Source organism: Gouania willdenowi, chromosome 18, assembly GCF_900634775.1.
Source record: "Gouania willdenowi chromosome 18, fGouWil2.1, whole genome shotgun sequence".
Classification (NCBI taxonomy): domain Eukaryota; kingdom Metazoa; phylum Chordata; class Actinopteri; order Blenniiformes; family Gobiesocidae; genus Gouania; species Gouania willdenowi.
Genome location: NC_041061.1, coordinates 25,314,433 through 25,339,511, shown reverse-complemented (window position 1 = coordinate 25,339,511; position 25,079 = coordinate 25,314,433). Strand labels below are relative to the sequence as shown.

General features: G+C 38.8%; 1 protein-coding gene across 4 annotated transcripts in view; it reads left to right on the top strand.

Annotated features, from left to right (window-relative positions):
• Nucleotides 1-25,079, top strand: part of focad (focadhesin) — a 69,493-nt gene that overhangs the window by 10,949 nt on the left and 33,465 nt on the right. For all 4 annotated transcript variants that reach the window (XR_003676089.1, XM_028474464.1, XM_028474467.1 and 1 more), the window contains exons 6-20: nt 1,184-1,285; nt 1,811-2,009; nt 6,443-6,652; nt 6,729-6,816; nt 10,363-10,559; nt 11,473-11,733; nt 15,443-15,547; nt 15,684-15,785; nt 15,879-16,006; nt 20,672-20,798; nt 20,918-21,052; nt 21,771-21,821; nt 22,027-22,110; nt 24,377-24,515; nt 24,627-24,815. Coding sequence is in view for 3 of the 4 variants with exons in the window: in XM_028474464.1 (XP_028330265.1) it covers nt 1,184-1,285; nt 1,811-2,009; nt 6,443-6,652; nt 6,729-6,816; nt 10,363-10,559; nt 11,473-11,733; nt 15,443-15,547; nt 15,684-15,785; nt 15,879-16,006; nt 20,672-20,798; nt 20,918-21,052; nt 21,771-21,821; nt 22,027-22,110; nt 24,377-24,515; nt 24,627-24,815 (2,117 nt within the window). In the remaining variant the exon portion in view is untranslated. The remainder of the gene's footprint in view (nt 1-1,183; nt 1,286-1,810; nt 2,010-6,442; nt 6,653-6,728; nt 6,817-10,362; nt 10,560-11,472; nt 11,734-15,442; nt 15,548-15,683; nt 15,786-15,878; nt 16,007-20,671; nt 20,799-20,917; nt 21,053-21,770; nt 21,822-22,026; nt 22,111-24,376; nt 24,516-24,626; nt 24,816-25,079) is intronic.

The window sequence follows — 25,079 nt, the reverse complement described above, 5'->3', positions numbered from 1 at the left end:
ACTGATCAACTTACGGGTTTACTAAAGGATGAGTTTACCCAGAATGTAGGTTTATTCAATAAGTTTATTTTTTCCCCTGGTAGTAAGTGTCAACCACAGCCCTCCACTGCAGCTGTACCTCTGTAGCTTTGTAGTGGGAGGGGGGGCTGCTGCCTCGGCTTTACAGACAGTGACAAGGAGGGTAACAAGTTTTTTAAAAATGTTTTTATTTTTATGATTATTAATGCGCACATAAATAAGTACAGACAACATAGCCAGAGGTTTCTTAGAATAGTATTTAAAATAAGTAAATTAAAAGCTAAAGCTGTAGAGGCGGGTGCTGTGGGCTGAACAAAGGAAAAGAACATAGGAGGGGGAGGGGCCTCATCCCCAAGGCGGAGCCTCTCTCCTCGAGCAAAACAGCAGGAAAATGGCTCCTGGCTGGAGATTTAAAGATTACTGTACTCAAAAATATGTGAATCAATCTGAGAAACACGGGAGGTATGTTTTTCAGGAGGGAATGACACACTAACATGATATAAAGCTTGAAAAAGTGATTTTTACATGATACCCCCTTTTTAGGTTTGGGACTAAGTACTTGAGTTATTAAAAACATCACAAGAAGCTTAGAAAGCTTCATAATTAACCAACTTTTTTTGCTAATATAGCACACGTAACTGAATGTTGATATTAGATATTTACAACACTGAGCAACATTAAGCCCTGTAGGGTTTAACCAAAGCTCAGCAGCTGCTCTAAACTGTAGCTGCATGAATGAAGTTGCAGTGGAAACACTTACAGCACGACTCGGTTTATCAGTTAAACTGTGTCTCATAAATGGCATTAAAACTACATTAAAGAGCAGCCTGAACTATCACTGAGACCACACTTAGATGATCGGTCTGAAGCTGCACAGAAAGGTTCTAGGATGGTTCCTCATCTTTAGAACCCAGCCCTAATGTGTGTTTTTGACAAATGATCTTAGTATTTTCTTTTACTCTCAAATGCCTTGACTAGAAAACTCAAAATAACATTTGGGAATCACAAGGTCAGAACTAGTTTTTGATGTACAACCCTGAACACTTCCGAAACGGTATACATTTATCCATTCACTGAATTATTGTTGCACATTGTAATATTTGTGAATAGACGTTTCATTTTTGTGCAACAAAGTGATCGTCTTTGTTTTCCCCTGACTTTGCAGGACTTGTCCTCATCCATTCATCACAGCCTTGGAGAACCGAGTGGACTGTTGGTCTGCTTTGCTGCTGCACATTGATGACTTCATCCAGCAAGCTGTTGAGAGGCAAGCGCAGCTGCAGCACAGTCCTCAGACCTTCCGTCTGATAATTTCCACTCAAACTGAATTCACTTCTGAAACATGTGTCAGAAGCTTCCTGAGCAGGCTCTTCTCTCTCAGCAATTTGTGGAAAGGTTTGATTTTGAGAAGATTTCACTTCAGCCTAGGGCTGGGCGATATGGACCAAAAATTATATTACGATATTTTTTCTCAAAATGCAGATATAAACATCAATAATTTTAATTCAAATAAAGTCTGACCAAAAAGACAATTCTGGGTGAAATTTGCTGATGCAAAATGCCACACGGGCTAAAATAACATCCTAGTGCTTTAAGAAAAAATAACTTGTGCGTGTATCACAAACATGGGAAACTAAATGACTACAATAACACAAAATTACTACGAAAACACAAATTAACACAAAAGAACAACACAAAAGACAGCCTGCTGACCTTTGGTTTGAAACCAGTAAAATGCAACAGTATATGTGTCCATTAAGGCCCATGGTGTGTTTACATGTACTTTCTACAGAAACAAAGCTGCCAATATAGCCATGCTGGTTCCTTTCCTGCGCTACCTGTACTGTGAACCTCAGAGACAGCCACAGCATGCCTTGCTCCGACACAGTCTTCTCAGGGTGCTGCTGCCCATTCATACCCAGGATACGGATGCATCACCAGTACTTGACTGTCTGCTGCTCTCTCTCTGTCAACTGGTACCACACATGCAGGTGAGTGTCTTAGGTGAGAAATAACTGTCTCTAGTACTGTATATTTCCTTGCGTTGGGGGAAAAACTGCAAATTTTGTATTAATAGAACTTCAGATAAAGAAAGAAAATCAGATAAAGACATAGTGTAGGCCTCATAGTCCAATAAATTGAAAATCATTGACTTGAAAAAAGGTGTAGGAGGTCAAAGATGCCACTCGAAATTATGTTTTAATCAACACTGTAAACATGATTTATTGAAATTGTTGGAAAAACTTCACACAATGCATTGTGGGATGTGGAGTCCCGGAGGCTGATGTATTTTTTTTTACGTACGTAATTTTTACTGTGCATTAATGTGTTTGCCCCCCAAAAACTATACCAAAGTGACTTCCCACCACATATCTGGTGTTTTCACTGACAGTAACAATGGCAGATGTTACTTTGAGGCTTACATGGAAAGATCCGAATCCAGCCAGCATTGAATGTCTCGCAGAGTAGGGAATACTGGGAACGAACTAGTACAAAAAGGGTGTCAAGTGAATCACTGCTCTTGTAGTCTGCCGAAGAAATATGAGAAGATAAGAAAGCAGCTGTCCTCTGTAAGGTTAGAAAAGTCAGATTTTTCTCAGTGCATTTTTGCACAAAGCAAATGTTTTGAAGGCTTTCTCCACATGGACAGAAATACTAAATAATTCTCTCCACTGCCAAAATAAATGTGCCAGAGACCGCGCACCCCCACTGTACCTATAGGTGGTTGAACGCAGACATGAACAGTCATGTGGAGACAGGCTCATCTATAAGGGGGAATAAAGGGGAGAGATTTTTGAGGCCCATCCATAAAGTCATCAAAAAATAATGGTTCATTGTTCTATGAATCTGTGATAATTACATTTATTTATTGATCTGAATAATATCCGCTAGCGGTGTGTAGTGCCTGGCCTCTGGCAATACGATTTGTATCCCGATACATAGGTCACGATACGATATGATATGTCCCGGTATTAAAGTATAAGGCTAATTTCTTAATGTGTACACCTTCATGAGCCTAACCCTATGTATTTTACACTCAAAACATTGGCTTTAACATGCCTTGTGCCAACAACTTAAAATAAAAAAATAACATTTAATCTGCCTGTGGCTTTTAAACCAACTTTGACTTTAGTGCACCATGACTTTAGTGCAACTTAACTGAGATATATGCCGCAGGTTGCAGAACCCTGGCCTAGAACAACAAATAAACGTTGAAAGTTAGTACTTTCTTTTTAAATGTTTTTGAAAAAATGCAAGCTGGTCAACATGCCCAGGTTTCAGCGCACTTCTTTGTTGCAGTTACAATGTCTCCTGCAGTGGAAAAAAGGTTATTATTTATTTTTATTTTTTTTAATAAAAAAAAAAAAAAAATGATATTGATGCATTTATAATCGTGCGACGGAATTCAACTTGATTTTATTCAACACCCCTAATATCCGCTGTTATCCAGGAAGTTTAGTATTAATTAGGTCATAGTATGTAGTCATTTTTCTTTTTTCCTTTACATTTCTTTTTTTTTTATATATAGATTTTTAACATTTTCATACAATCAGAAAACACCTCAGCAAAACCAAACAAAAGCTCACATGATACACTTTCAATTAGGCATGAAGCTACATCAGTCCTTGATAAGTATATTGGGTAAAAGCCTGAATTACACGCATCCCAGTACAAAGAAAAGTGAGTTGCAGACAAAAAAAGATTAGTTTGACTTTGGGAATCTCTGCAGAAGAATCAAAGATATTGTGTGTCCAACATATTGTAAATATGGATCCCAGACTCTGTAAAATAACATTAGTTTTTGAATGGATCTTACAAAGTAGAAAGCTCACTCGGAATACAATTCCGATTATATTGTGCCATGACTTTATGTTTGCAGCAGCGGGATCAATCCAGGAAAATAAAATATTTTTCCTAGCAGCAAAGGTCATGATGTTATACAGCCTCTAGGGATGTAACGATTATCGTAAAGCAGTTAAAAATTGATTCATAGGTATTAAGGTTTACATCGATGCTCTGAAAATTGAATCGCAGTACTTTTTTTAAACAGCAGAGGGCGCTATATATATATATCCTTCTCATCTAAAAGTGTAGGCATCGGGCGGAATCTGCTACTACTTTCTTTCTGGCCACCTTCTACTCTTAAACATGTTCATGAATATTCCTTACCCCTTTAGCACTGAAAGAATATCTGTAATATTATGTGAATATCTGTAAAAGTCACGTTTTTCTATTAGCTCTGTCTGCTAGCATAGCATCTCTTCTTCACTGCAATAATATCTGCATGCCAACTGACCACTGGGTTACCAGCACCCTCTGCTGGTCCAAACAAATATCTGACGTAAATACAATGCCAATTACTGTTTTTTTTTTTTTTAAAGTCCAATTGTTAAGGCACAAAATACATGTGAATCGCATCGTATCGGGAGTTGAGTGAATCGTTACATCCCTAACAGCCTCTGGTGATTACCTTTGATAATATGATATATGATTGTCTGTAAGGCCAAGTAATAAAGACACTTAAGATCTAGCTGAATTGGGACATTAAAAATAGTGTCACGACTGTGCTCCTCCACACTCACAGGAAAAACAAAGCTGACCAATTGATGTATTAGAAATTAGCAAAGCACTGGTTGCAACTATACAACAAACCAACACGCCCGTATGTCAATCGCAGACCTATAAGGGCTGCTGAGTTGATTATGATCTGCTGCCAGTGCGTACAGTCAGCCCCACCCACCCGACACACACCAAACAAGCGACAAACAACAATGCACACACAACACCATTACACTTCCGATCATTGATCGCAAGCACTGCCCAACCGTGCACAAACTCAAGCACACTCAGTCGCACGACACACTCACACAGCATCCACACAAACGCCTATAGGTTGCTTTCACGTGACGTCAATTTGCAAAGTTCCTCAAATTTGCCAGAAATGTGGAGGTGGTAGTGGTTGAGGTTAGTGAAAAGGGTCATGTCCAGTTATTGGCTCAGGGGGATAGATAGGGTATGTTTTGTAGGGGGCGTTGTTATAGGGCGTCGCTTGTACCGTTCCAAGGCTGCAGCTCGGCCCTTCTCTGAAATTCAGATGGAGTTGCTTGAGAATCTGCCATCTGAAATAATTAAAATGCCCATGTTTTGTGTAGTTTATTGCTGCTCCATTCGTTCTAACCGAGAAAAGGAAAACAGATTTTATAGAGTACCGAAGATTGTCATTCACAAAAGTGAGAAATGTAAAAAGCTCACAGAACAACGCCGTAAAAAGTGGATTTTAAACCTACGTCTGTGGTCGGGAGGAGCAGAGTCTGCTAATGCCCGTGTCTGTAGCGATCACTTAGTCAGAGGTATGTTAGCGAGCTAACTTTGTTTTTGTGGCTGTGTTTATATAGCATTAGGTTGTTGTTACATGCTCATTTACTATTATTTACCTTTTTTCTTTCACCCCTGCTGCACACTGTGCACAAAAATAATAGTCTATTTTTGTGTGATTTTTATGGGGAGCCAAAAAAAAGGTAAAATCCAACTCTGAGAGGTAAAGTGACCTGTTTATAGTCATCTCAAAGATGTAAATCCTTGTTTTAATCAGAAAGTGACCAAAAATGGTAAAGAAAGTGGTGAAATGGGATTTTAAAAACCACAGAAATTGGTTCAAAGTTGCAAATTAGAGTGGCCAAAACATGGACAGAAAAAGTGGTAAAAAGGGTTCGAAGTGTCGATATTGGCTTAAATGTGGCAGAAAAAAGTCAAAACAATTCGTTTTTAACTGGCAAATAATGGGCTTGACAAATTGGTAATGTATTTAAATTGGCAAATAAGAATGAAATATGGTGGTGGAAAGTGCCGATAATGCCTTGAAAATGGAAAACGGTGCATTGGAAGTTGATGGAGAAGTGGCAGAAATGGGAGTAATGTAGCAAAATTGCATTAAAAGGAGCAAAAAATATGGCAAGAAACAGTGATGAAAATAGGTTCAAATATGGCAATTTTGGTGTTGCCGAAAAAGGGTAAAAATGGGCTTAAATTGTTCCAAAAATATTCTTAGTTTCTTGAAGGCATCTAGTCACCCCCTCCCAGTGTCTCATGATCACAAATGGGGTCCCAACCCCAAGGTTAAGAACCCCTGGTTTAAGAGACGGTTAGGAGCCCTACCTCTACCGCAACATGGCTAAACATAGTAGCGGGGTATGACCACGGGTGACTGTTTTCTTCCGAAGTTCCCACGTTGCGCCCATCATTATCTGAGGAGCAAGCTATCGTGTTGCACCACACCATGCACACATCCACCTCCTATTTCAGAATCATGAGGGCATCATGCTAGAACACGCCCATTCCAGATTGTCTTTGGATGTCGAAATATCATATGCGGATAAAGATTACATTCAACGTCTACGATACATAATCAACAAATTTCCTGCAGGTGGACAGTTTAGAAGCTGTGCTGGAACTCTGTGGATTTGTGGATGCCCTGCTCCCCCATCTTCTCAGAGTGACTGGAGATGGCTGGAGAACACAGAAAGTTCAGCTGCTTCTGTGGCTGCTCTGCATCTGTCAGAGATGTCTGAAATTTAATGGAGACTGCCGACCTGTTCTCCACCTAATGCAACAACTCCTGCCTGCCTGCCAACAGGTGACTGTCTCGTATGCCACAACCATCACTGTTTAAAGCACTGCCTGTTAAACTCCTGTTGAACTCCTATTTGTAGGAAGTGCCATATGAGGAACTGATGATGGGCGTGGCTCTGCTCCTGCTGGAAGCCCTTGCTGTACAGCAGACGGGCCTGCTCAGTCTGGGTAAGTAGTACTACACTTACTACGCTGGTGTCAAAATGTCCTGCGGGACTCAGATCCACAGTCTTTGCTCTGAGAGACCGTAATTTTACATTAACATTTTGGCGGCTGTGGCTACAATAGTAGCTTACCACCACTGTGTGTGGAGTGAAAGAATAATGGATAACACTTTACTTCAAGTTTTATACATCTGTCACTAGCATGAATAAGGTGTCATGAAGGCTATCATTAAGTGTGGTTTGTTACCCTAACTCTTCGTTTCCCTAACCATAACCCTACAGCTCAGAAATAAGGCTAACCGATAAGATACATAAGGAGAACTGACACACACAGACGGAGAGACAGCTGCAACTAGGGATGTAACGATTCATTCAACTCCCGATACGATTCGATTCACGATACTGGGTTTCGCGATACGATTTTCTCACAATTTATTTTACAAAATGGGACTGTAGACAAATGATGACTGAAAAATATTCCTTCATTTTTTGGGGGGGAAAAAAAATAGAAAATATTTTACTATTTTCCTTTTATATTTCATTGTCACAAGAATACCTTGATAAACTATTCAAAAAATGCATTTGAACTAAAAATAAATCTTGAATTAAATAAATAAAGGAATAATACAAATGAAGAAGAAGCCTATTAATTTAAATTCTGGTTCTACAGTAAACAATGCAAAACTACAAAATAGTTATTTTTCTTTTTAAAAGTGCCACTGAAAATGTATTTTGTGCCTTAACAATTGGACTTTAAAAAAAAAAAACAGTCTGCACTATATTTTACGTCAGATATTTTTTTTGGACCAGCGGAGGGCGCTGGTAACCCAGTGGTCGGTTGGCATGCAGATATTATTGCAGTGAAGAAGAGATGCTATGCTAGCAGACAGAGCTAATAGAAAAACGTGACTTTTACAGATATTCACATAATATTACAGATATTCTTTCGGTGCTAAAAGGGTAAGGAATCATTCATGAACATGTTTAAGAGTAGAAGGTGGCCAGAAAGAAAGTAGTAGCAGATTGCGCCTGCCGCCTACACTTTTGGATGAGACGGATAAATATATAGCGCCCACTGCTGTACTGCGATTCAATTTTCAGTGCATCGACGTGAACCGTGATACCTATGAATCGATTTTTAACTGCCTTACGATTAATCATAAGGCATCTCTAGCTGCAAAAGCCTGGATACAGTAAAAATCTGACAATTTGTAATAGAAGGTAAGATTGCTTTTGAGGCTGATGCACGGTAAGAAGAATGAACAGGTAGTAAAAACGGGATACCTGTCAAGTATCTTGTTTTGGCCAGGAAACTCCTGTATTTTACTCCTCTTTCCCGCCATCTTCCCGTATTAGTGTTATCTTGTAAATATGTCATATTATTTGTAGTAATAATTAAAAGATAAATAATTAAAAAAACGTTCCTCTGCCTCTCCAAACTGAACGCTGTCAATAGCCTCGCGAGAACTGCCACCTGAAGTGGCCTAGGTGGCAGTTCTCACAAGATTAATGCAGGCAGCAGGACCAAACCCGGAAACAACTAAGAAGAAAAATGGATGGTCGTAAGAAGACAGTCCGGCGTATAAATACCTTCTTAAAGAGGAGCAGGATGGGGCACAGTTGAGCGTTCTGTAAGATTTGTAACTGAGCATTTAGCGTCTCCCAATGTGGAAGGAACGACGTAAGTCACCATGAAAAATCAGCCAAGCACAAGCACCACAAATATACACTCCTTTCAAAAAGTCTGCAACAAATCTGTTTAATAAGTCATTAGTGAATGCCAGAGAACCCCGTGAGTGAGCATGAGAAATCAAAAGAAAATATGTAATGAAAATAAAATGTAAATGTCTAACTTAAAGACAAGCAATGTGAAATTAACAGTAAATATGCAATGTGTTGACTTGTATGTGAACTTTAGGTATATTAAATGAACATATTTAGATTTCTTGTACACCTGTCTTGAAATATAAGAGATACTGGAGCTTGTTGGGGTAGTGGGACGGCTCGTAGCGAGCGCCAGAAAATTTCCCATATTTTCAAATTCCAAACTTGACAGGTATGGTCTGGATCCAGTAAAAACTGACTTTAAAGCCGTAAATGGACTGAAATGTAAACTTGGGGCAGTGAGGAGGTGAGTTCCTGTGGAGATGGAAACTCGTCTGTTGAACCTCTTCAGAATACATAGACGTGCAGGACGAGACATTAAGGCTTCTGATTGGTTCTTTACATTCTGAATGGCAGGGATCGGTCAGAGGTTTTCTACAGAATTCAGTCTTACAACACTTGTGTGCACCAATGTATATATATTGTATTCTTCAATTTAACCCTATATAGCAAAGATGGGCTAGTGAAGTGGTTGTCTTATTGAAGGGCCACATTAAAGCTAGGGTAGGTAATTTTCTCCAGATACACTTTTTAAGTTTTTGGTTGAAATTGTCTTTATGTACTGACAGAAATGAATATCTTATGTGCTCTGAAAAAGGAACGAAGAAAATCTGTCAACTGTAGGAGCTGTAAAACTTAAAAAACTTTGACCAATGGAAAAAAACTAACCGTTTTTTTTAACCAATCACGTCTCCCTGTTTCCCTGCTCGTTCTTAAATCCCTCGCATGCGCGAGCTCACACTGAAAGCGCGTCACCGGTGACAGAGTTAAAACTGAGTTTTTGGTCACGTTTTTCAACATATATAATGATAAAGATTTTTTATTGTTTACTGGTGAATGAGACATGAGACAACGAAGTTTCTACACAATACAAACGATGAAATGAGCTCCTCTTTTGCAGCAGCTGTGCGCATACATGTGTGTGAGACGGAGCACAGAGGGGAGTGGGTTAAGGTGGAGCTGTCGAGGAAGCTACATTTAAAATCATGCTAGCTTTTGAAAATCACCTACCCTACCTTTAGAAACATTCACAGTAGCATTTAGAATAAATACCAGTCTGAGCATTAATACACAAAGAGTTTGTGTGTTTTTGGAGACATTTTGTGTATTTCTGTTATTTGTTTTATGTCATTTTTAACAATAATGTAATTTTTGTGTATATTTGTGGTCTTCTTGTGTGTTTTGTGAGTCATTTTGTGTATTGTTGTTGAAAATGTTTGTTTTTGGAGTTATTGTTATTTGGAGACAGACGACAAACTCTGTTAGCATTATATCTCAAAAAGTTCTCTACGGATTTAAATGAAACTTAGTGAGCTGATAGACAATGTCAAAAGGAAGAACGGCTTCCTCCAGGTATAATAATGCGGTTCTACAGCACCACCTGATGATTTTGTGCCTTTAACCTTGTCGGAGGTTTACGCTCTCTGCGTGGTCTTGATTTGTATGTATTTGCATTTTCCTCCTTTCTGTATGTTTTTTTGTATTTTGTTGATTCATTTTGTGCATTTACTTTGGGGGCTGCACAAGATTTGAAACCAGTCAATAAGTCTTAAAAATGTTTCAAGACTCTGATTTGAATCTTTTTGCCTATTTGAAATGTCTGTGGGTGTTTTAACTTATTTTGTGTTGACTTTAACCCTTTTCCTCTCTCCTTCTATGGTTTCAGTCCTTACTTTGCTCCCTGAGCAGGCTGAACATTGTCCCTGGTTGAGTCCTGTCCTGGTTCTTCCTGTGCTGCAGCTTCTTTACTGCTCCAGCATCACTGAGCTGCTGGCTGAGCAGAGAACACACAAGCTGAACCAGAGCCTGGCACACAGTGTGCTGCGCAGCATCACCAGGCCCACCCATAAACTCCAAAGAGAGGTAAAGAGTCACTACCTTCTCCAGCTGGTGTTCCTGTATTTTATAGATATAGATTTACTTTCAACAGTATCTCGTGTTTCCGGAAAGGCCATAGGAACATCTTAAATGATAAGCACATTATGGAAACATAAGATAGTTGAAGATTGACTGGCTGATAATTAGTCAGGATGCAGGAGGCATCCTCACTATCGTTATTAGTTTTTTTCTTCTGTGGGTCATTAACTCCTCATACACCGCTTGTCCGATTATGACAAATAAGATATCATAACGTTCAGAAAGTTCCAGAGATTCATGCTTGTACTTTTCTACTTTGTAACTTTCAAACCTTTTGAGTTCTGATCTCATTTTTAGAGTGGACAACTCGTTAAGCTGCTCTAGTTTTATACCTTAACATTTTTGCAAACAAATTACAAACCATTCAACCGTTAACATGTTCAGCTAATACTTTCAACCCATTTCAACCTTATTGCTAATGTTAAGCTATTATTAGGTTAATGCTTAGCTAATGCTAGGTAATGCTATTGTTTAGCTAATGCTAAGTTTGTATTAATGCTAGGTTAGTGCTAATGCTAGGTTAATGTTATTGCTAAGTTAATGTCAATGCTAGGTTAGTGCTATTGGTAGGATAGTGCTATTAGGCGAATGCTAATGTTAGGTTAATTTTAATGCTACCTAATGTTAATATTAAGCTAATTCTAATGCCAAGCTAATGCAGTGCGACGCTGGCCAGCACCTTCATCCTCACTTGCATTTTCTCTAGAAAATTCTAGTTGTTATTGTTATTGTTATTATTATTATTATTATTATTATAATATACATTCATGTCATTAATACACTAGTCAGATATGCTGCATTTCATTCAGTTTTAAAGACTTTTTCTCTTGTTTTTTTTTTGTGATTAATTTCTACTCAGCCCAGTTCACCGCTGCAACTTTCCCTCAGCTCCTGGTACAGTGAGCTTAGCACAGCACTGTCCATCCTGCACAAAGTAGTTCATCACCCATCAGCGGCAGCTGATTGGTTGCTGGCTGTCGGCTCCACATTGACGTCCAGCCAGAAATTACCTTGTTGCCTCACACTCATTGTGACACACCTCATCCTAACTGCTCAGGAAGATGTTTGCCAGCTGGCTCTGAAAACATGCCAGGCCATTGCTGCAGCTGATCCCAGCCAGGTATGTGATGAACACAGAATTATAGAAAGGTTAGTGGGAATATTGCATGTTGTGCCAATTCCTGCGCTGACGTGGTATTTTAGGAGTGGCACTCTTTAAAATACTATTTTAAATTAAAGATTACAGACAAACTATGCCTCTTTTGGCACTTTTTTTTTACCAGGTATCAGGATGATTTGTTTTCATACAGTAATATGGTGGTAGAAACATTAGACGTCGATGTCCTATATAGGCTTTACACCGATCTGATAAGCTATATTGGATGGGCCGATATTTTGCATTTTATGCAATTAATGTGATCGCTATAATGTCTTGTAATTCACCGATCCCATCAATGACGTCATTGTCGTGATCAAACTTTCTGTAGATGCTCCCATTTCATTGTTTTATCCCTCTCACTTACACCGAAGAGTTGTTTGTTTTATGTGACACGGCTTTATTTCACTCCTATTTGTGCACGAAGGTGAAAACCTATGCGCAAACGGCAAACGTGCGGAGGAATTCTTCTCCAGTCTACCGTTAGTGTCTGTGTGTGTGTGTTTGCATGTGTGCGCGTGCTTGCTTGCTCGGCCCAAAAATCCTGATCGTGTAAAGTAAGGCTGCAACGATTTGACATAATCGATAATGTTAAATTAGTCAATACAGATTTTATAGCATCGACGTGTCATTTAATCTGGTAAACAAAGGATAAAAATTGTCGTGCAGCCACTTCCTGGTCAAGTCCTTACATGAACTGCGGGGGCAGTACCACTCCCACCTGACCGTTTAAATGCTGGAAATTGGAAAATACAAGCGAGGCAGAATGGCGGTCCATCACTGAACTGTTGAAGAAGCCCGAAAGCTACAGTGATGCACAAGCACTTTAAGAGCAAGCACCCCACAGCTGGTGTTCCATGTTTTTCATGTCCAGCGGAAAGTTGAGATCTTAACTCACGTTTATCTCAAGAATATTTCATTTTAATCACATGCAGATTTGTTCGTTAGCCAACAAACTTCAGCGATCTTTGCAAGGCTTTACACTAACACTGGTGCGACTAACTTTCTCAGTTGGTTGCACCAGCACAGAATTTGGTCGCACCTTTTATCCTTTATTTGGAGCAGGGGTAGGGGTAGTGTAAAGCATAGCCATGCATGCTAATGAATAGTTGACTTAACTGGCATACCGTAGTTTTGTATGAAGTAAAGATTGACAATGACTCCAGATATTGCTAAATGTTTTAATGTTTTAGTGACAATATTAAGTTTTTCTGCAACAAGCAGTGGCTGAAACAACAGGTAATTTCTTTTATATAATTTTAAAAGAAGACGTAACATTTTTTTTAAATAACAGCAAAGCATAACAACAGGTTACATGTATTCTGTTTTTTTATTTTACAGAAATGCTGTACTTGAATTAACTTAACAGTAGCATAACCAACTTAGCATCTGCATTGCTTCACCCCTTGGAATTCAATTCAGAGGGTCCAGCTCTATAGTGGGGTCTCCTAACCCTCTTCCCAGGGGTCTGCAACCTTTACTCTACAAGGAACCATTTTGCCTCATTTTCACCTGGATTTAAGTCCTCCTTGAGCCAAAAATACCTTCTCAATGAAGACAATACAGTTTATTAAATTTACATGAACACAATGTTTTATAAAGAACATTTTTTTTAGTTTTAAAAGTTTTAAAAGGCTACAAAAAGTAACTTGAATTTGATCACACATGATCATGTGGTCAACATATGCTAATTGCTCTTTTCTTGACACACACAAAACATGCATATTTAACCAGCACATTGGCAGTTAAATGAATCTACCACACAATTAAAATCTCTATTTTCTTCCAGAATAGTGTTTTTGTTGGTTTAATTGTCTTAACAGGGATTTAAAACTTAAGGTTAGCCACAGGTGCAGGAAAGTTGATGGTCTGTAGATGTTGCAGGAGGTGAAGTAGGAAGGTGCTGAGTCATTGCACAACATGATTTTCATAGTCCATCAGTTCTGGCCCCTCCATGCTGATTCTGATGAGCGTGTACGCTCTATCACTGAGCTCAGCACATTCTTCCTTTTTACTGCTGCGCACTCAGTGAAGGGCTCGTTATGCCTGGCTCCGTTCACGGACCGCGCGCACTCCAAAGGAGAACGTTGGTGTTTATACTCGGCTTATTTACCGTTGTATACCAAAGTTGTGTGAGCGTGCACGTCTCCTCACCTGCAGCACTGCGGTCAAGCCAGCCTCCATTTCGAAATCCTCTGTCAGCTAATTTGAGAGAGAGAGAGAGAGAGAGAGAGAGAGAGAGAGAGAGAGAGAGAGAGAGAGAGAGAGAGAGAGAGAGAGAGAGAGAGAGAGAGAGAGAGAGAGAGACGTTACAAAATATAGAAAATATAAAAATGAAGAATACATCGCACGACGTTACAAAGAAAATATAAAAATGAAGAATACATCGCAATGCGGCGACGAGCGACCGGCACCCACCAAAATCCAAAGAATTTGGATTTGGCGGTCGGTATTATTGTGCTTTAAGCTTTCCTATTGGTTGGACGTTCTTGTAGCAGCAGCATCAGATTGTTTTGGGTGTTTTGTGGGCGTAGATGAAAAAGATTCTTGAAGGATTTGAGAAAAAGAAGTAGAAATATCGCAGAACACGGTCAGATTCTAACCTTCAAAGCAAGATGGGAGCAGAGATCATACTTTTCTGGTCAGTTTAACAGTAAACACGATATACTGCTTGCAATGTTACTGAGACATAATCATTAATAACACTTAAACCATAACTTTACTGTGGGTAACCTTATTCTGGGAATTTCATGGTTACCTGTGAATAAAAGGAGATAATGGAACAGTGCAGGAAAAATACATTTCACCATACACCGATTCACCATTTTATCATTGCTAATATACAACATTTGTTGCTGTTGTAATCATAATTGAATTGTAATTGAGTTCAGACAATTGTCTTTGTAGTTGTAATTGGCATGGAAATTCTATAAAAACTACAATTTAATGAAAATGCAAAGTGGGGAACCATGCTAGTGTTCTATGGCTTACACATATGTAGTTAAAAATTATTAAAATAAGTTTCATATCACATTTTCCCGCTATATTTCATTTATTTTGAGTATCATTTTATCTTAGATACATTTTTATGGATAAGGAAGCCTAACAAGGTAACCAAGAGATGAGATACAAATATATCTTCTCTCTATAAAAGCAAGGAATCTCTGTCTGTCTGTGTGTTTGTCTGTGTGTTCCTCAAATATCTTTGGGGATCAGGATCAGACTGACCTGAAAGTTTCAACATGGCTGCTGCTTGGTGTGCAATGTCGGATTTGCGCGCGCACACGTCTGCCTCATATAATTCTGCGGATCAGGAACAGACTGACCTGGGCCCTCCCCTCGGTGGGGTTTGGTGCTGGGGTGTGGGATGGAGGTTGGCGGGGGGGCTCAGGGTTGGGGTCGGTGGCAGGGTGCTCTGGGCCCTCAGCCCCTTGGGGCTTTCTCAGATGTGTGTGTGGGTGGCGGTGGCTGCCTCTTGGCCTGTGATCGCTGGGGCATCTGGGGGGGTGCTCGGTTGTGGGGGGTAAATGTAATTGACCCCAACCCTGACACCTATTGCTTTGATACAGCAGAGGTATCATTCACTGTTTGTTTGGTTCTAAAAACGTTGGTCATTTCCATGTTCAACCATTTTTTTTAAAAAACAGTTGCTGTTTCTCCCTTTTCTCTGCAGGTTCCTTCTCTCGTTCCTGTGCTGTTGTTTAAAGTGACCAAAGAAAAGAACCCATGCCTGGTTCATGCTGTGCTCACCTGCCTGTCAAACCTTGGGACTCATAAGGTGCCTATCCCCTCAGTTTTTCCTGAAAAATACCGTCAGCTCATTGAGTGTTGGCACTACCTGCAAGCCCCATGTGGTGTAATTTTATTAGAAGTTTTGAAAGATGTTTCACTGTAATTATCTACCCATATTCCAGCTCTGCATCCCCATGCTGCTGCAGACACTGCACATGCTCGCTAGTGCTCCCAAACTGAAAGCAGTAGCAATGCGCCTTATGACCATTCTATGGAAGAGACAAGTCAGCAGTAATTTTTATACATCAAAATAATCCCCTTGTTTTGGTGAAGAACTTTTCCCTGAATGACTTATTGCTTTCCATCACCTGTTAAAGGACCGTGTGTACACGGAGCTGCAGTGTCTGCTGAGCCAACAGAACAGAACTGCGGTGATGGGAAGGGACACGGAGTGGGAACAGCTGCTGTCCAGGGCTGCTTGCATCAGGGACATCTGCAGAGAGAGGTTTGAGACCAGTACACAGTACAATCAGGAAGAGTCTAGAGGACTTTTGAGAAAGCGGTCCAAATGCTGAAGGCTTCAAGGCAGTGCTTTAAACCACTGTCATCTAATTATTTTTGTGGCTTTTGGTTAGTGTACTGACACTAGTAAGTGCATGTGTCTCAGTGTACTTCGTGAATAATGACAATCCAATCTGTGGCAGTATGTACAGTATAACAATGGGTTATTGGATTTATTCTTTCAAGGGAAAAAACAAAATGTTTTTTTTATTTCAAATATTATTTGTAAAGGTCTAATTGATAAACATTTTCTCAGCAGACCTATTCGAAACAAAAATAAAAATATGCCTGTACAGTGGTGCTGATTGCATCAAACACAGAAACGGCGGGAGTCGATCGACCATAGTGTCGAGCAGTGCTTAATTTGTAAATCATCAGGTCCCGGAGCAAACGCAGGGTGTTGTTCTGGCACTAAGAGAGACAAAAATGTCACGGAATACATTTTTTAAGTGCTTTTGCTAACTAAATGGGCCAGAATCACGTGAACACAACCAACCAATCAGCGTTAAAGAAGCATGGACAATCGCCCGTCCGTCTCTCACTCTTGAGTGACAGCTGTCAAAATCTGCCATGTTTCAACAACAAGGACAGCACAAGATCACCGCTAATTTAGCCACAAAGGTCACTAAACTGTCAGAACACAAAAACCCACAAATAAAAAATATTTACAAACTTTTACACCCATAACATAAGGCAAGGGGCATCTAATGAATCAGCAGCAGAGCAGAAAATGAAAATAAAATGTGTGCTTTTGGATGTCAAAACGTCCAATAAAACAGCCATGGCGAACTTTGTATCCTCGCAGCTTTTTAACAGTGAAGGCCTGCCAATAGTAGCAGCTCATCTTGGGTCCACCCTGATTCCTTCTCATGTCTACTGGATAGTTCTCCTCCTGTGTCTGTTAGAGGTAGGTTCTCCTGCATTAGCGTCATTGCTACAGGTGCTGCTACTAGCTAAGCTAACTGCTGCTGTGCTGCTGCTCTCCTTTGCGATTTCCAAAAAACTACCTTTACCTTAGGCCAGGGGTGTCCAATTCCGGTCCTCGAGGGCCACTATCCAGCATGTTTTAGATGTTTCCCTCTTCGAACACACCTGATTCAAATGATCAACTCCTCAACCAGCTCTGCAGAAGCCTGCTAACGATCCTAATCATTTGCTGGATAGTGGCCCTCGAGGACCGGAATTGGACACCCCTGCCTTAGGCTTAGCTTCACGTATTGGCTTAAAAAAGCTGTTTTTTAGCCATTTTCTACCGTCTTCAGAGCTGACAAAATGTGGGGGCGTGGCTTGACTTTCCACTCTCCTCCTCATTTGCGCTGTGTGCGCACGCGCGCATATGTGTCTACATTAAATTCTGTGACACAGCTGTCCAAATATAATGCTTCAAAATTTAACTAAACACCTAAAAGTTAAAAAGGGGTTGGAATTTTTTTATTTTATTTTTTATTTTTTTAATGAAGTGCTGGATGCAATCAAATAAGTGCAGGTTAAAATCCGCTCCGTTAGGATCTGGCCCAAATTAAGCTCTGGTGTCGAATCAAACATTTGCGGCCCATTTACAGCTCTATTGATAAGAAGAAGTCCAGTTATTTGGCTGTATAAATATGAATACATCTGGCTTTTGCATCTTATGCGGGACAGGGCCCAAATTTCATTACTATTGAATGACATTAAAGATTCTATTTCTAAATCTAAACTGAAAGTACCAACAAAGTCCGATATAAAAACCTCTACCGTAAGATATAACCCTTTATGGTTTATATTGCTAATCTGGTCTTGGTCCCAATTTGTTGCTAAAATATCATGAAGCAGGCTAATTTACTCAAAGCAACGCTGCTACTTTGCAGTAGCATGTTTACGTTACCCAGATATACTAATTTACAGCACCGTTCAAGGTGCAAGCTGGTCCCGGTCCACGTGATCGTCGTCGGTCCGCCTAGTGTAACCCACCATCAGCTATGGAAGCCAGCTGCTACTGTCAGAATGGGCTGGTCAGATCTCAGCCTAATTCGACGTAATATAACACCGAATGGGCCGAGCTCGGACATTCGCCTGAAGTGTTTAATTTAGCGCGGCAAAAATACAGAAAAAGGAAACTGTGGTATGCAGAGGTGGAACACTCCTTTTTTTTGGTCAGATTGAGTCCTTCGGAGTGACCGGAATCATCAATTAGTCTGGTTACAAACTGTGTCACTACAGCCAATATGACTCTTCCAAGCAAAATAGCTGCAAATGTGTCTCAGAAATCAAAGTGTTAATTTATCTCTTGCTGCTCTAGAAGGACTTTTAAAGAATATAACCTAACCAAACCTCTACTATTATATATGATCTTGCAAGTCAAATTCACTACATGCAACTGTGACTTGTTTAATGTAGCAGTGGCCATTATTGTTGTTTTTTGCGCTCCCTGGTGGCATTTCCACATACAAATTTACAAATGAGAACACGTGACAACAGTATATGTAGCAAAAGTCACAAATAGTCCTTCACTGAGAAGATTCTTAAAGGAGAAGTACCATTTATTTTGGGATGAAAAAAGCTTAGTTTATTTTTATATACAATAAAATATATAATGAATAGCAATTTCCCATTCATTTTATGTCATTCTGAGGAAGAAATACTATATCTGGGTATATATCATTATTGGGATATCAATCTACCAGTGATGTACTGTGACCACTAGGGTTGGGTAGGCACTTTGCAAATCAAGACCACCAATAACAATTTCAAATGTTTTGGCCGGCAAGTGTTATTTAAACAATATCGACATCGTAAAACACCATTAAAGAAACATAAACAATTATTCAATATAGCGTCCATACTCTCCCAACAAAATATATCTCATGACACAGCAGCGCATCCGTTGTTTGTGTTGGAAACACAGAAACACAGAGAAAATGACAACAACTCGGAACACCCTCAGTGAGGTGCTTTCACAAAGCCAATCCTTCCTTTTGTACCATTCACTGTGAAAGTACGAAATATTTTATGACCTTACCTTTGCTGAAGGTCTGGTAGCTCGATTGTTGGTTTCCCATTTTTTAAAAGCTGTCATTTTTCCTCAAAAGAAAGTTTCTTTAACGTCTCGAGCGCTGTCATCCTGCCTGTAGTGTTATTCCGCCCACTAGCTAGAGAACGCAGCAGCTGCAGCAGCCAGGCTGGATCAATTCCTTAATGCACTGTGAACTTACGTATAGCATTTAGCATAGAGAGCTGCCTTTTTACGTAAATGATTTTCATCTTGGGGAACTGACTGCGCGTGTACAAACATAAAAACACGCTATGGAAACAGAGGCAGAGCAGCATTGTGCTTTTGGGAGGGGGGTGTGGCCTCCTCCTGCCTTACAGCAGAGTGAGACTGTGCAGCCATACCAGGAAATAGTCATTTGGTTTATGAAACGCACAAAATGCTGACACTTGCAAACTTATAGGTACTGTAGACTATCGGAAATTGAAAATAAATAATTTATAATTACATTATAAATAAAAGAAATAATCAAAATATCAATTCACCCTTGGGTAGGCACTGCTTACCTAGCCTACCCTGACTGCACGTCACTGCAATTTACCTACAGTATATTGTGATATAAAAATGTCTCCATATCACACAGCACTACGGCCAAGGTCATGAAGGAATAATTCAGTGGTGTCAGTGTCCAAGAATGCCCAAGCCAGATTTCTGATGTGAATCTGATCAGTCGAGGTGAGACTTAGCTTGTAAACCAACCAATCTGACCCAGCTTGAGGCTTTCACTAAGCAGAAGTGAGACAACGTTCCACAAAAAAACCTGTGAACAGAGAAAGAATAATTCACAATCATAAAAAACTAAAAACAAAGGCTGTGCTATTAACTATTAAAAAACACACCTAGGGTTTGAATCATTTTGTAAATGGTATATTTTGAAACTGCTAAAATAAATCAGAATTTCTTAAATTGTGTATTTTGGCTCTTCATATGTGACAAAATGCATTAATTCAATCACAACAAAACTAATAAAGGTATGAATCAATTTTAAGTCAACTAGCATCGGCCCAGAGGACGTGGTGAAAGTTTCTGTGAGAGGGCTGTCTAGGCTGCTCTAGTCTGTTTGATTACAGTCACAGAGGCCCGAAGCCAAATGAGATATATTTAATTAATATTTTATAATAATTCAGTCACAATATAATGTTTTATTGTATTTAAAGCTATATTTGCATCTTAATTAATATCAAAATTTGCTCAAAGTTTGAATTTTAGTTTATTTATTATAAATGTGTTTCTCTGCTCTTCAGATTTTGTTCAGGAGGGAAACTTTTACATCTTATTTTGTGGTTAAAGCAGCAACAGACTACTTATTCTGAAGTCTTTTATTAGTCTCGTATTGTCCCAGACTCAGCAGTACCATCATGAAATACATTGGGCAAAATATTCCTGTCCTATTGTGGGCATTTAGTGCATGTGGAGTCCAATTTGGTGTGGAGTGTGAGAGGGTCAACGGATATGATCAAAGAAGTGTTGATAATAAAAATTATTTCTATTCTTAAAGAATACCACCAATCTAATAAAATAACCCAGTATTTATTTGCATATGTATGTATATGTGATTTATATTGTATTTGTGTGTGACAGGCCTTATCAGCATGGAGGTGACATGTTAGCTGCCATTACACACATCCTGAAGCAGTGCAACACACCAGACTTGGCGGTTCCTGCTACACTTGCAATGCAAGGATTACAGGCACTGTGTCAAGCAGAGGTACGCTTCCTTAAATGTTGAAATGTGCAGGTTTAACATTTGCACTTGAAAACATTGAGGAAAAAATAACTCAACAAATTATGATGGGATTAAAGTTGTACTCATGAATATGATCACAGGTTGTTGATATAATCTCTACATGGAGAAGTCTTGGACCTGTACTCAGCTGTGACTCACGCCCAATGATGGTTAAAGCCATTGCTGACTTTCTGGCTCTAGTTCCTGAGCTTTTGGTCAATTCAGAAGAATATGAGGTATTTTTATTTAGTTTTCAGTTTAAAGCTGATTTTATTTTACAGAAATGGCATGTTCATTTTGAGAGGTGAATGAGAGGTTATACTGTAATAAGGAAAATGCACTCCACTAATATTTGGATCCAGGTGCAGAAATCATCAATCATCAAATTGCCAGAAGCATTGTTATAGCAAATAAATAATCTACCAAACACAAGTTTCCTTACTTATTGTGCTAAGTTTATATGTATGGTCTGGGGGGAAGCCAGAGTCCCTAGACAAAGATGTATACTCCACACAAGTTGGACTCGAACTGCTAAACATTGACATTCCAACAATACATTATTTAAAAAGAAAATGTTTAACTTCACCTTAATAATTAATAATAATGTACAGGCCTATAACTGACCGGGCTGCCGAAAGATGAATTAAATATGTTCTTTTTTATTTTAAATCTCTGTTTTGCGTGCTAGGTGATTGCTATGCTGTGTTTTTGGTGTCTCCAGTCACTGCTCTTCTCTTCTATGATCAATTCTCTATGCAAACTAATGTTTCACTTGTAGAAAAAACAGAAGGACTTTCCTGTTGACTTGATATATTTGTTGCTAATTAGTTTTGATCTCCACTGTACTCTCTTATTCACATTGTCTGTAAAGTTTTGTGCATTGCATCGTGGGACGTGGAGTCCCGTGGACAGATGTATATATAGAAATGTTTTTACTTCCTACTACTTCCACAGAAACTAAAGGAGGAGGTGGTCTGTACTCTCTGGAATTTCACTGCCAACAAGGTCAGCTGTGTGTTTGCGTGTGCAAGCTTCAATTTTTTACATTAGTTGTCTGATGAGTTTATGTAAAAAGTAGAAAGATTTCTAGATAAGGATTAAGTTATCTAACTGAAATATAATGCTGTTGGTAATACAATAATCTAAATAACTAAAAGCGATTACACATGACAAACAAGGGCCACACTAACTGAAGAATTCTGACTCATAGGATCCTGAGGTGGCATGCTGTGGCTACAAAGCTTTGGCGTGTTTTCCAGAGGGGCTTCAAACTGTAATGCACCTTCCAGAGGCAGTAAGTGTCCAAGCTCCCATCTCTATCAGTCCAATATACTCTGCATTTCATCCTCTGTGGACTTTTCCTCCTACAAGACCCAATTCAATTCAGTTTTATGTATACTAGTACAGTGCCCGTCGGAAGTATGCATTCATGTGGGAGCATAAGGGGTTTAATTGCGTATTTTTGTATCTTTCTGTTGTGTTTTTGTGTAATTATTATTTTTGTTACTCATTTTTATATTTTTTACATTTAAGTATTTTTCTGTAATGTATGTTTTTGGAGTCATTATGTGTATTTTTGTATCTTTTTTAGTGTAGTTTAGTGCATTTCTGTTGTTATTTTGTGTATTTTTGTATAAATATTTAGTTTTGTGTATTTTGAGTCATTTTCATATGTTTGTTGTTGTTTGGTGTATTTTTCTGTAATATATGTTTTTTAGAGTAATTTTGTGTGTTTTTGGAGCCTTTTTGTATATTTTTATGCATTTCTGTTGTCATTTTGTGTACTTTTTGTATAAATGTTTTTAGTTTTATTTTACTCATTTAGTATATTTTTATTATAAATACTGTTTGTGTGTGTGTGTGCCAGCCATCTCCTCCGTGCGTTATCTATCACACATGCGCACGCGCTTCTTGCACGTAATCCGTCGCAGGTTCTTAAGAGAGACACGGTAACTACGGTAGCCAGTTAAGTCAACTATTCATCAGCATGTATATCTATGCTGTACAACCCCTCGACTAACAGAGAAAGTTTGTCACACCAGTGCCACCACTGGATAAGTTTGTGTAGAGCCCTGATAATAATAAATATGTTGATAGGGATGTAATATTAATAGTGAAAGTAGTAATAGTAATATAGCAATGCTAATAATACAATGAGAACACCAGTAACTATAATAAAAAATATATATTAATAATGAAAAAGAATATAATGGTAATTATAAGAATAGCAATAACTTTAATATAATAGTAGTAAAATTATACAATAACAATAACAAAATACATTATGTATAATTATAATACAATAAAAACAATAACAACATAAAGTAATAAGGTAATAGCAATAATAAGAATACCAGTAACTATAAGATAAAAGAATAATACCAAAAAAAACAATAATATAAGAATAGCACCCACACATCCACGCAGACTTTTATAGGTATATATATATATATATATATGTATATATTGCAACAAAGCTATAACAACATTTCTACAAAAGCAGCCTGGAGCATCAATGCAGAAGAAAAGACTCAGGTAGAAACCTCCTTTAGAATCAGGCTTGGAGGTGGGGCCAAGAAACCAGAAACATAGTTAAAGCATCAACATTTCAAAGAAACGAGTACCTGAAGCTTTACAAATTTTAAACCAAGTTAAGTTGTTTTTACTTGTTTTAGTCAAAGTATTATCAGTGACGCTCAGCGGTCACAGGTCCCAATGGTACACAGCATTTTTACAGTTTTTTTTAACTTGTTTTTTTATGCCACTAGGACTTTAATGAGTATTTGCCTTATTAAAAGAAATTAAGAAAATTAGTTTAGATGTGTGGACAGTGAGGCTGTCATCACATACTTCTGGAACTGTACCAAAATGGCGAGGTAAAACACAGAAACACACATACATGTGCAGATAATTCCAAATTCTAAAAATATTACTGATTGCTATCGACTTGCTTACCGAGCCTGAGAGAAATCACTGTCTGAAAGTCGACTGAAACAACACCTCGGCACTAAAGGGAATCAAAGTCGTCTTTCAGACAAGCTTAAAGGGGCCGTATTATGAAAAAATCACTTTATAATGGTTTTGCTACAGTGACATACATCCCTTTAGCCTCATTCAGAGGGCCAAAGTTGAAAAAGTTCTGATTCCTCCCTTGTTATTCCACATTTTGTAAAAATCCTGGCTCTGATTGGTTCTTTTTGCTCAGTCGCGGTGCATTCTAGTAATCTGCCAAAGACTGCAGGAGCAGCAGGGGGGCTCAATGAGCCTGTTTTTTTCCTACAAACTACTAGTTTGATGTAAAGCTGTCCTTACATAGTGACAGCTTTAGTAAATATGGCAAAAAGTCACTTTTATAAGAGCTGCAGACTGCACCTTTAACAGGATTGACTATACATTTAACAGTACTTGCTTTTGGACAAAACATTACTGAATCATGGCAATATAAAATAAGATGACATGTTTTAGTTTGATAAACACTTCGTGAATAATGACGAAATTAATCTAAAGACATCTTTGTTGAATGTTAACTAACGTTAACTGCTTGTGTCTTTGAACTGGAGGCCAGACCTATAGCAAAACCGTGTGAAAATGTGGAGGTCGTTGAGTCTACTGAGGACGAGCAGGAAGAGAAGGATCTATCTATCCCTGGCAGTTCCTATGTAAAGTTGTTGACTCTCACTTCTCCTCCAGTGTTACCAGGTAAAGCCATCAGGAACTTTAATCCTGTGGGTATAAAGCAGGAAAGCATTCAGGAATGTTCTAACTGCATCTTTTACGTTCCCACAATGCCTCTGTCCGTGTTTGTCTCAGCCTTTGGGCTTTTTCTAACATCACTGATGAAGCAGGAGATGAGCCAGATGCCTCGGGGGGTGTACTTCTCTGCCATGAGGGCTAGTGGATTACGTTCAGACCAGGGGAAAACACTGGCAGGCATCCCATTGTTCATGTTGAAGACCTATGAAAGAAACAAGCAGCCTGGCATGAAACCTGGACTTGCTGGTATTTTTCACCTCTCATTTTTTAGTTGAATTGTTTAGCATATACCTGGATGGTAACTGCTTTGCTTTATATTTTGCCTTTTCCCAAACCCTATAAATTAGGGCTGGGCAATACATCGAGATTGAAGATATATGGAGTTTTTTATTTTGGCAATATAGAAAATTACAATCTTTCTGAGTCATTTTGTGTATTTTTTGGTATGTAGGTTGTTGTTGGATTGTTTTTGTCCCATTGTGTATTTTATCTCTGTTTGTGTCTGATTGT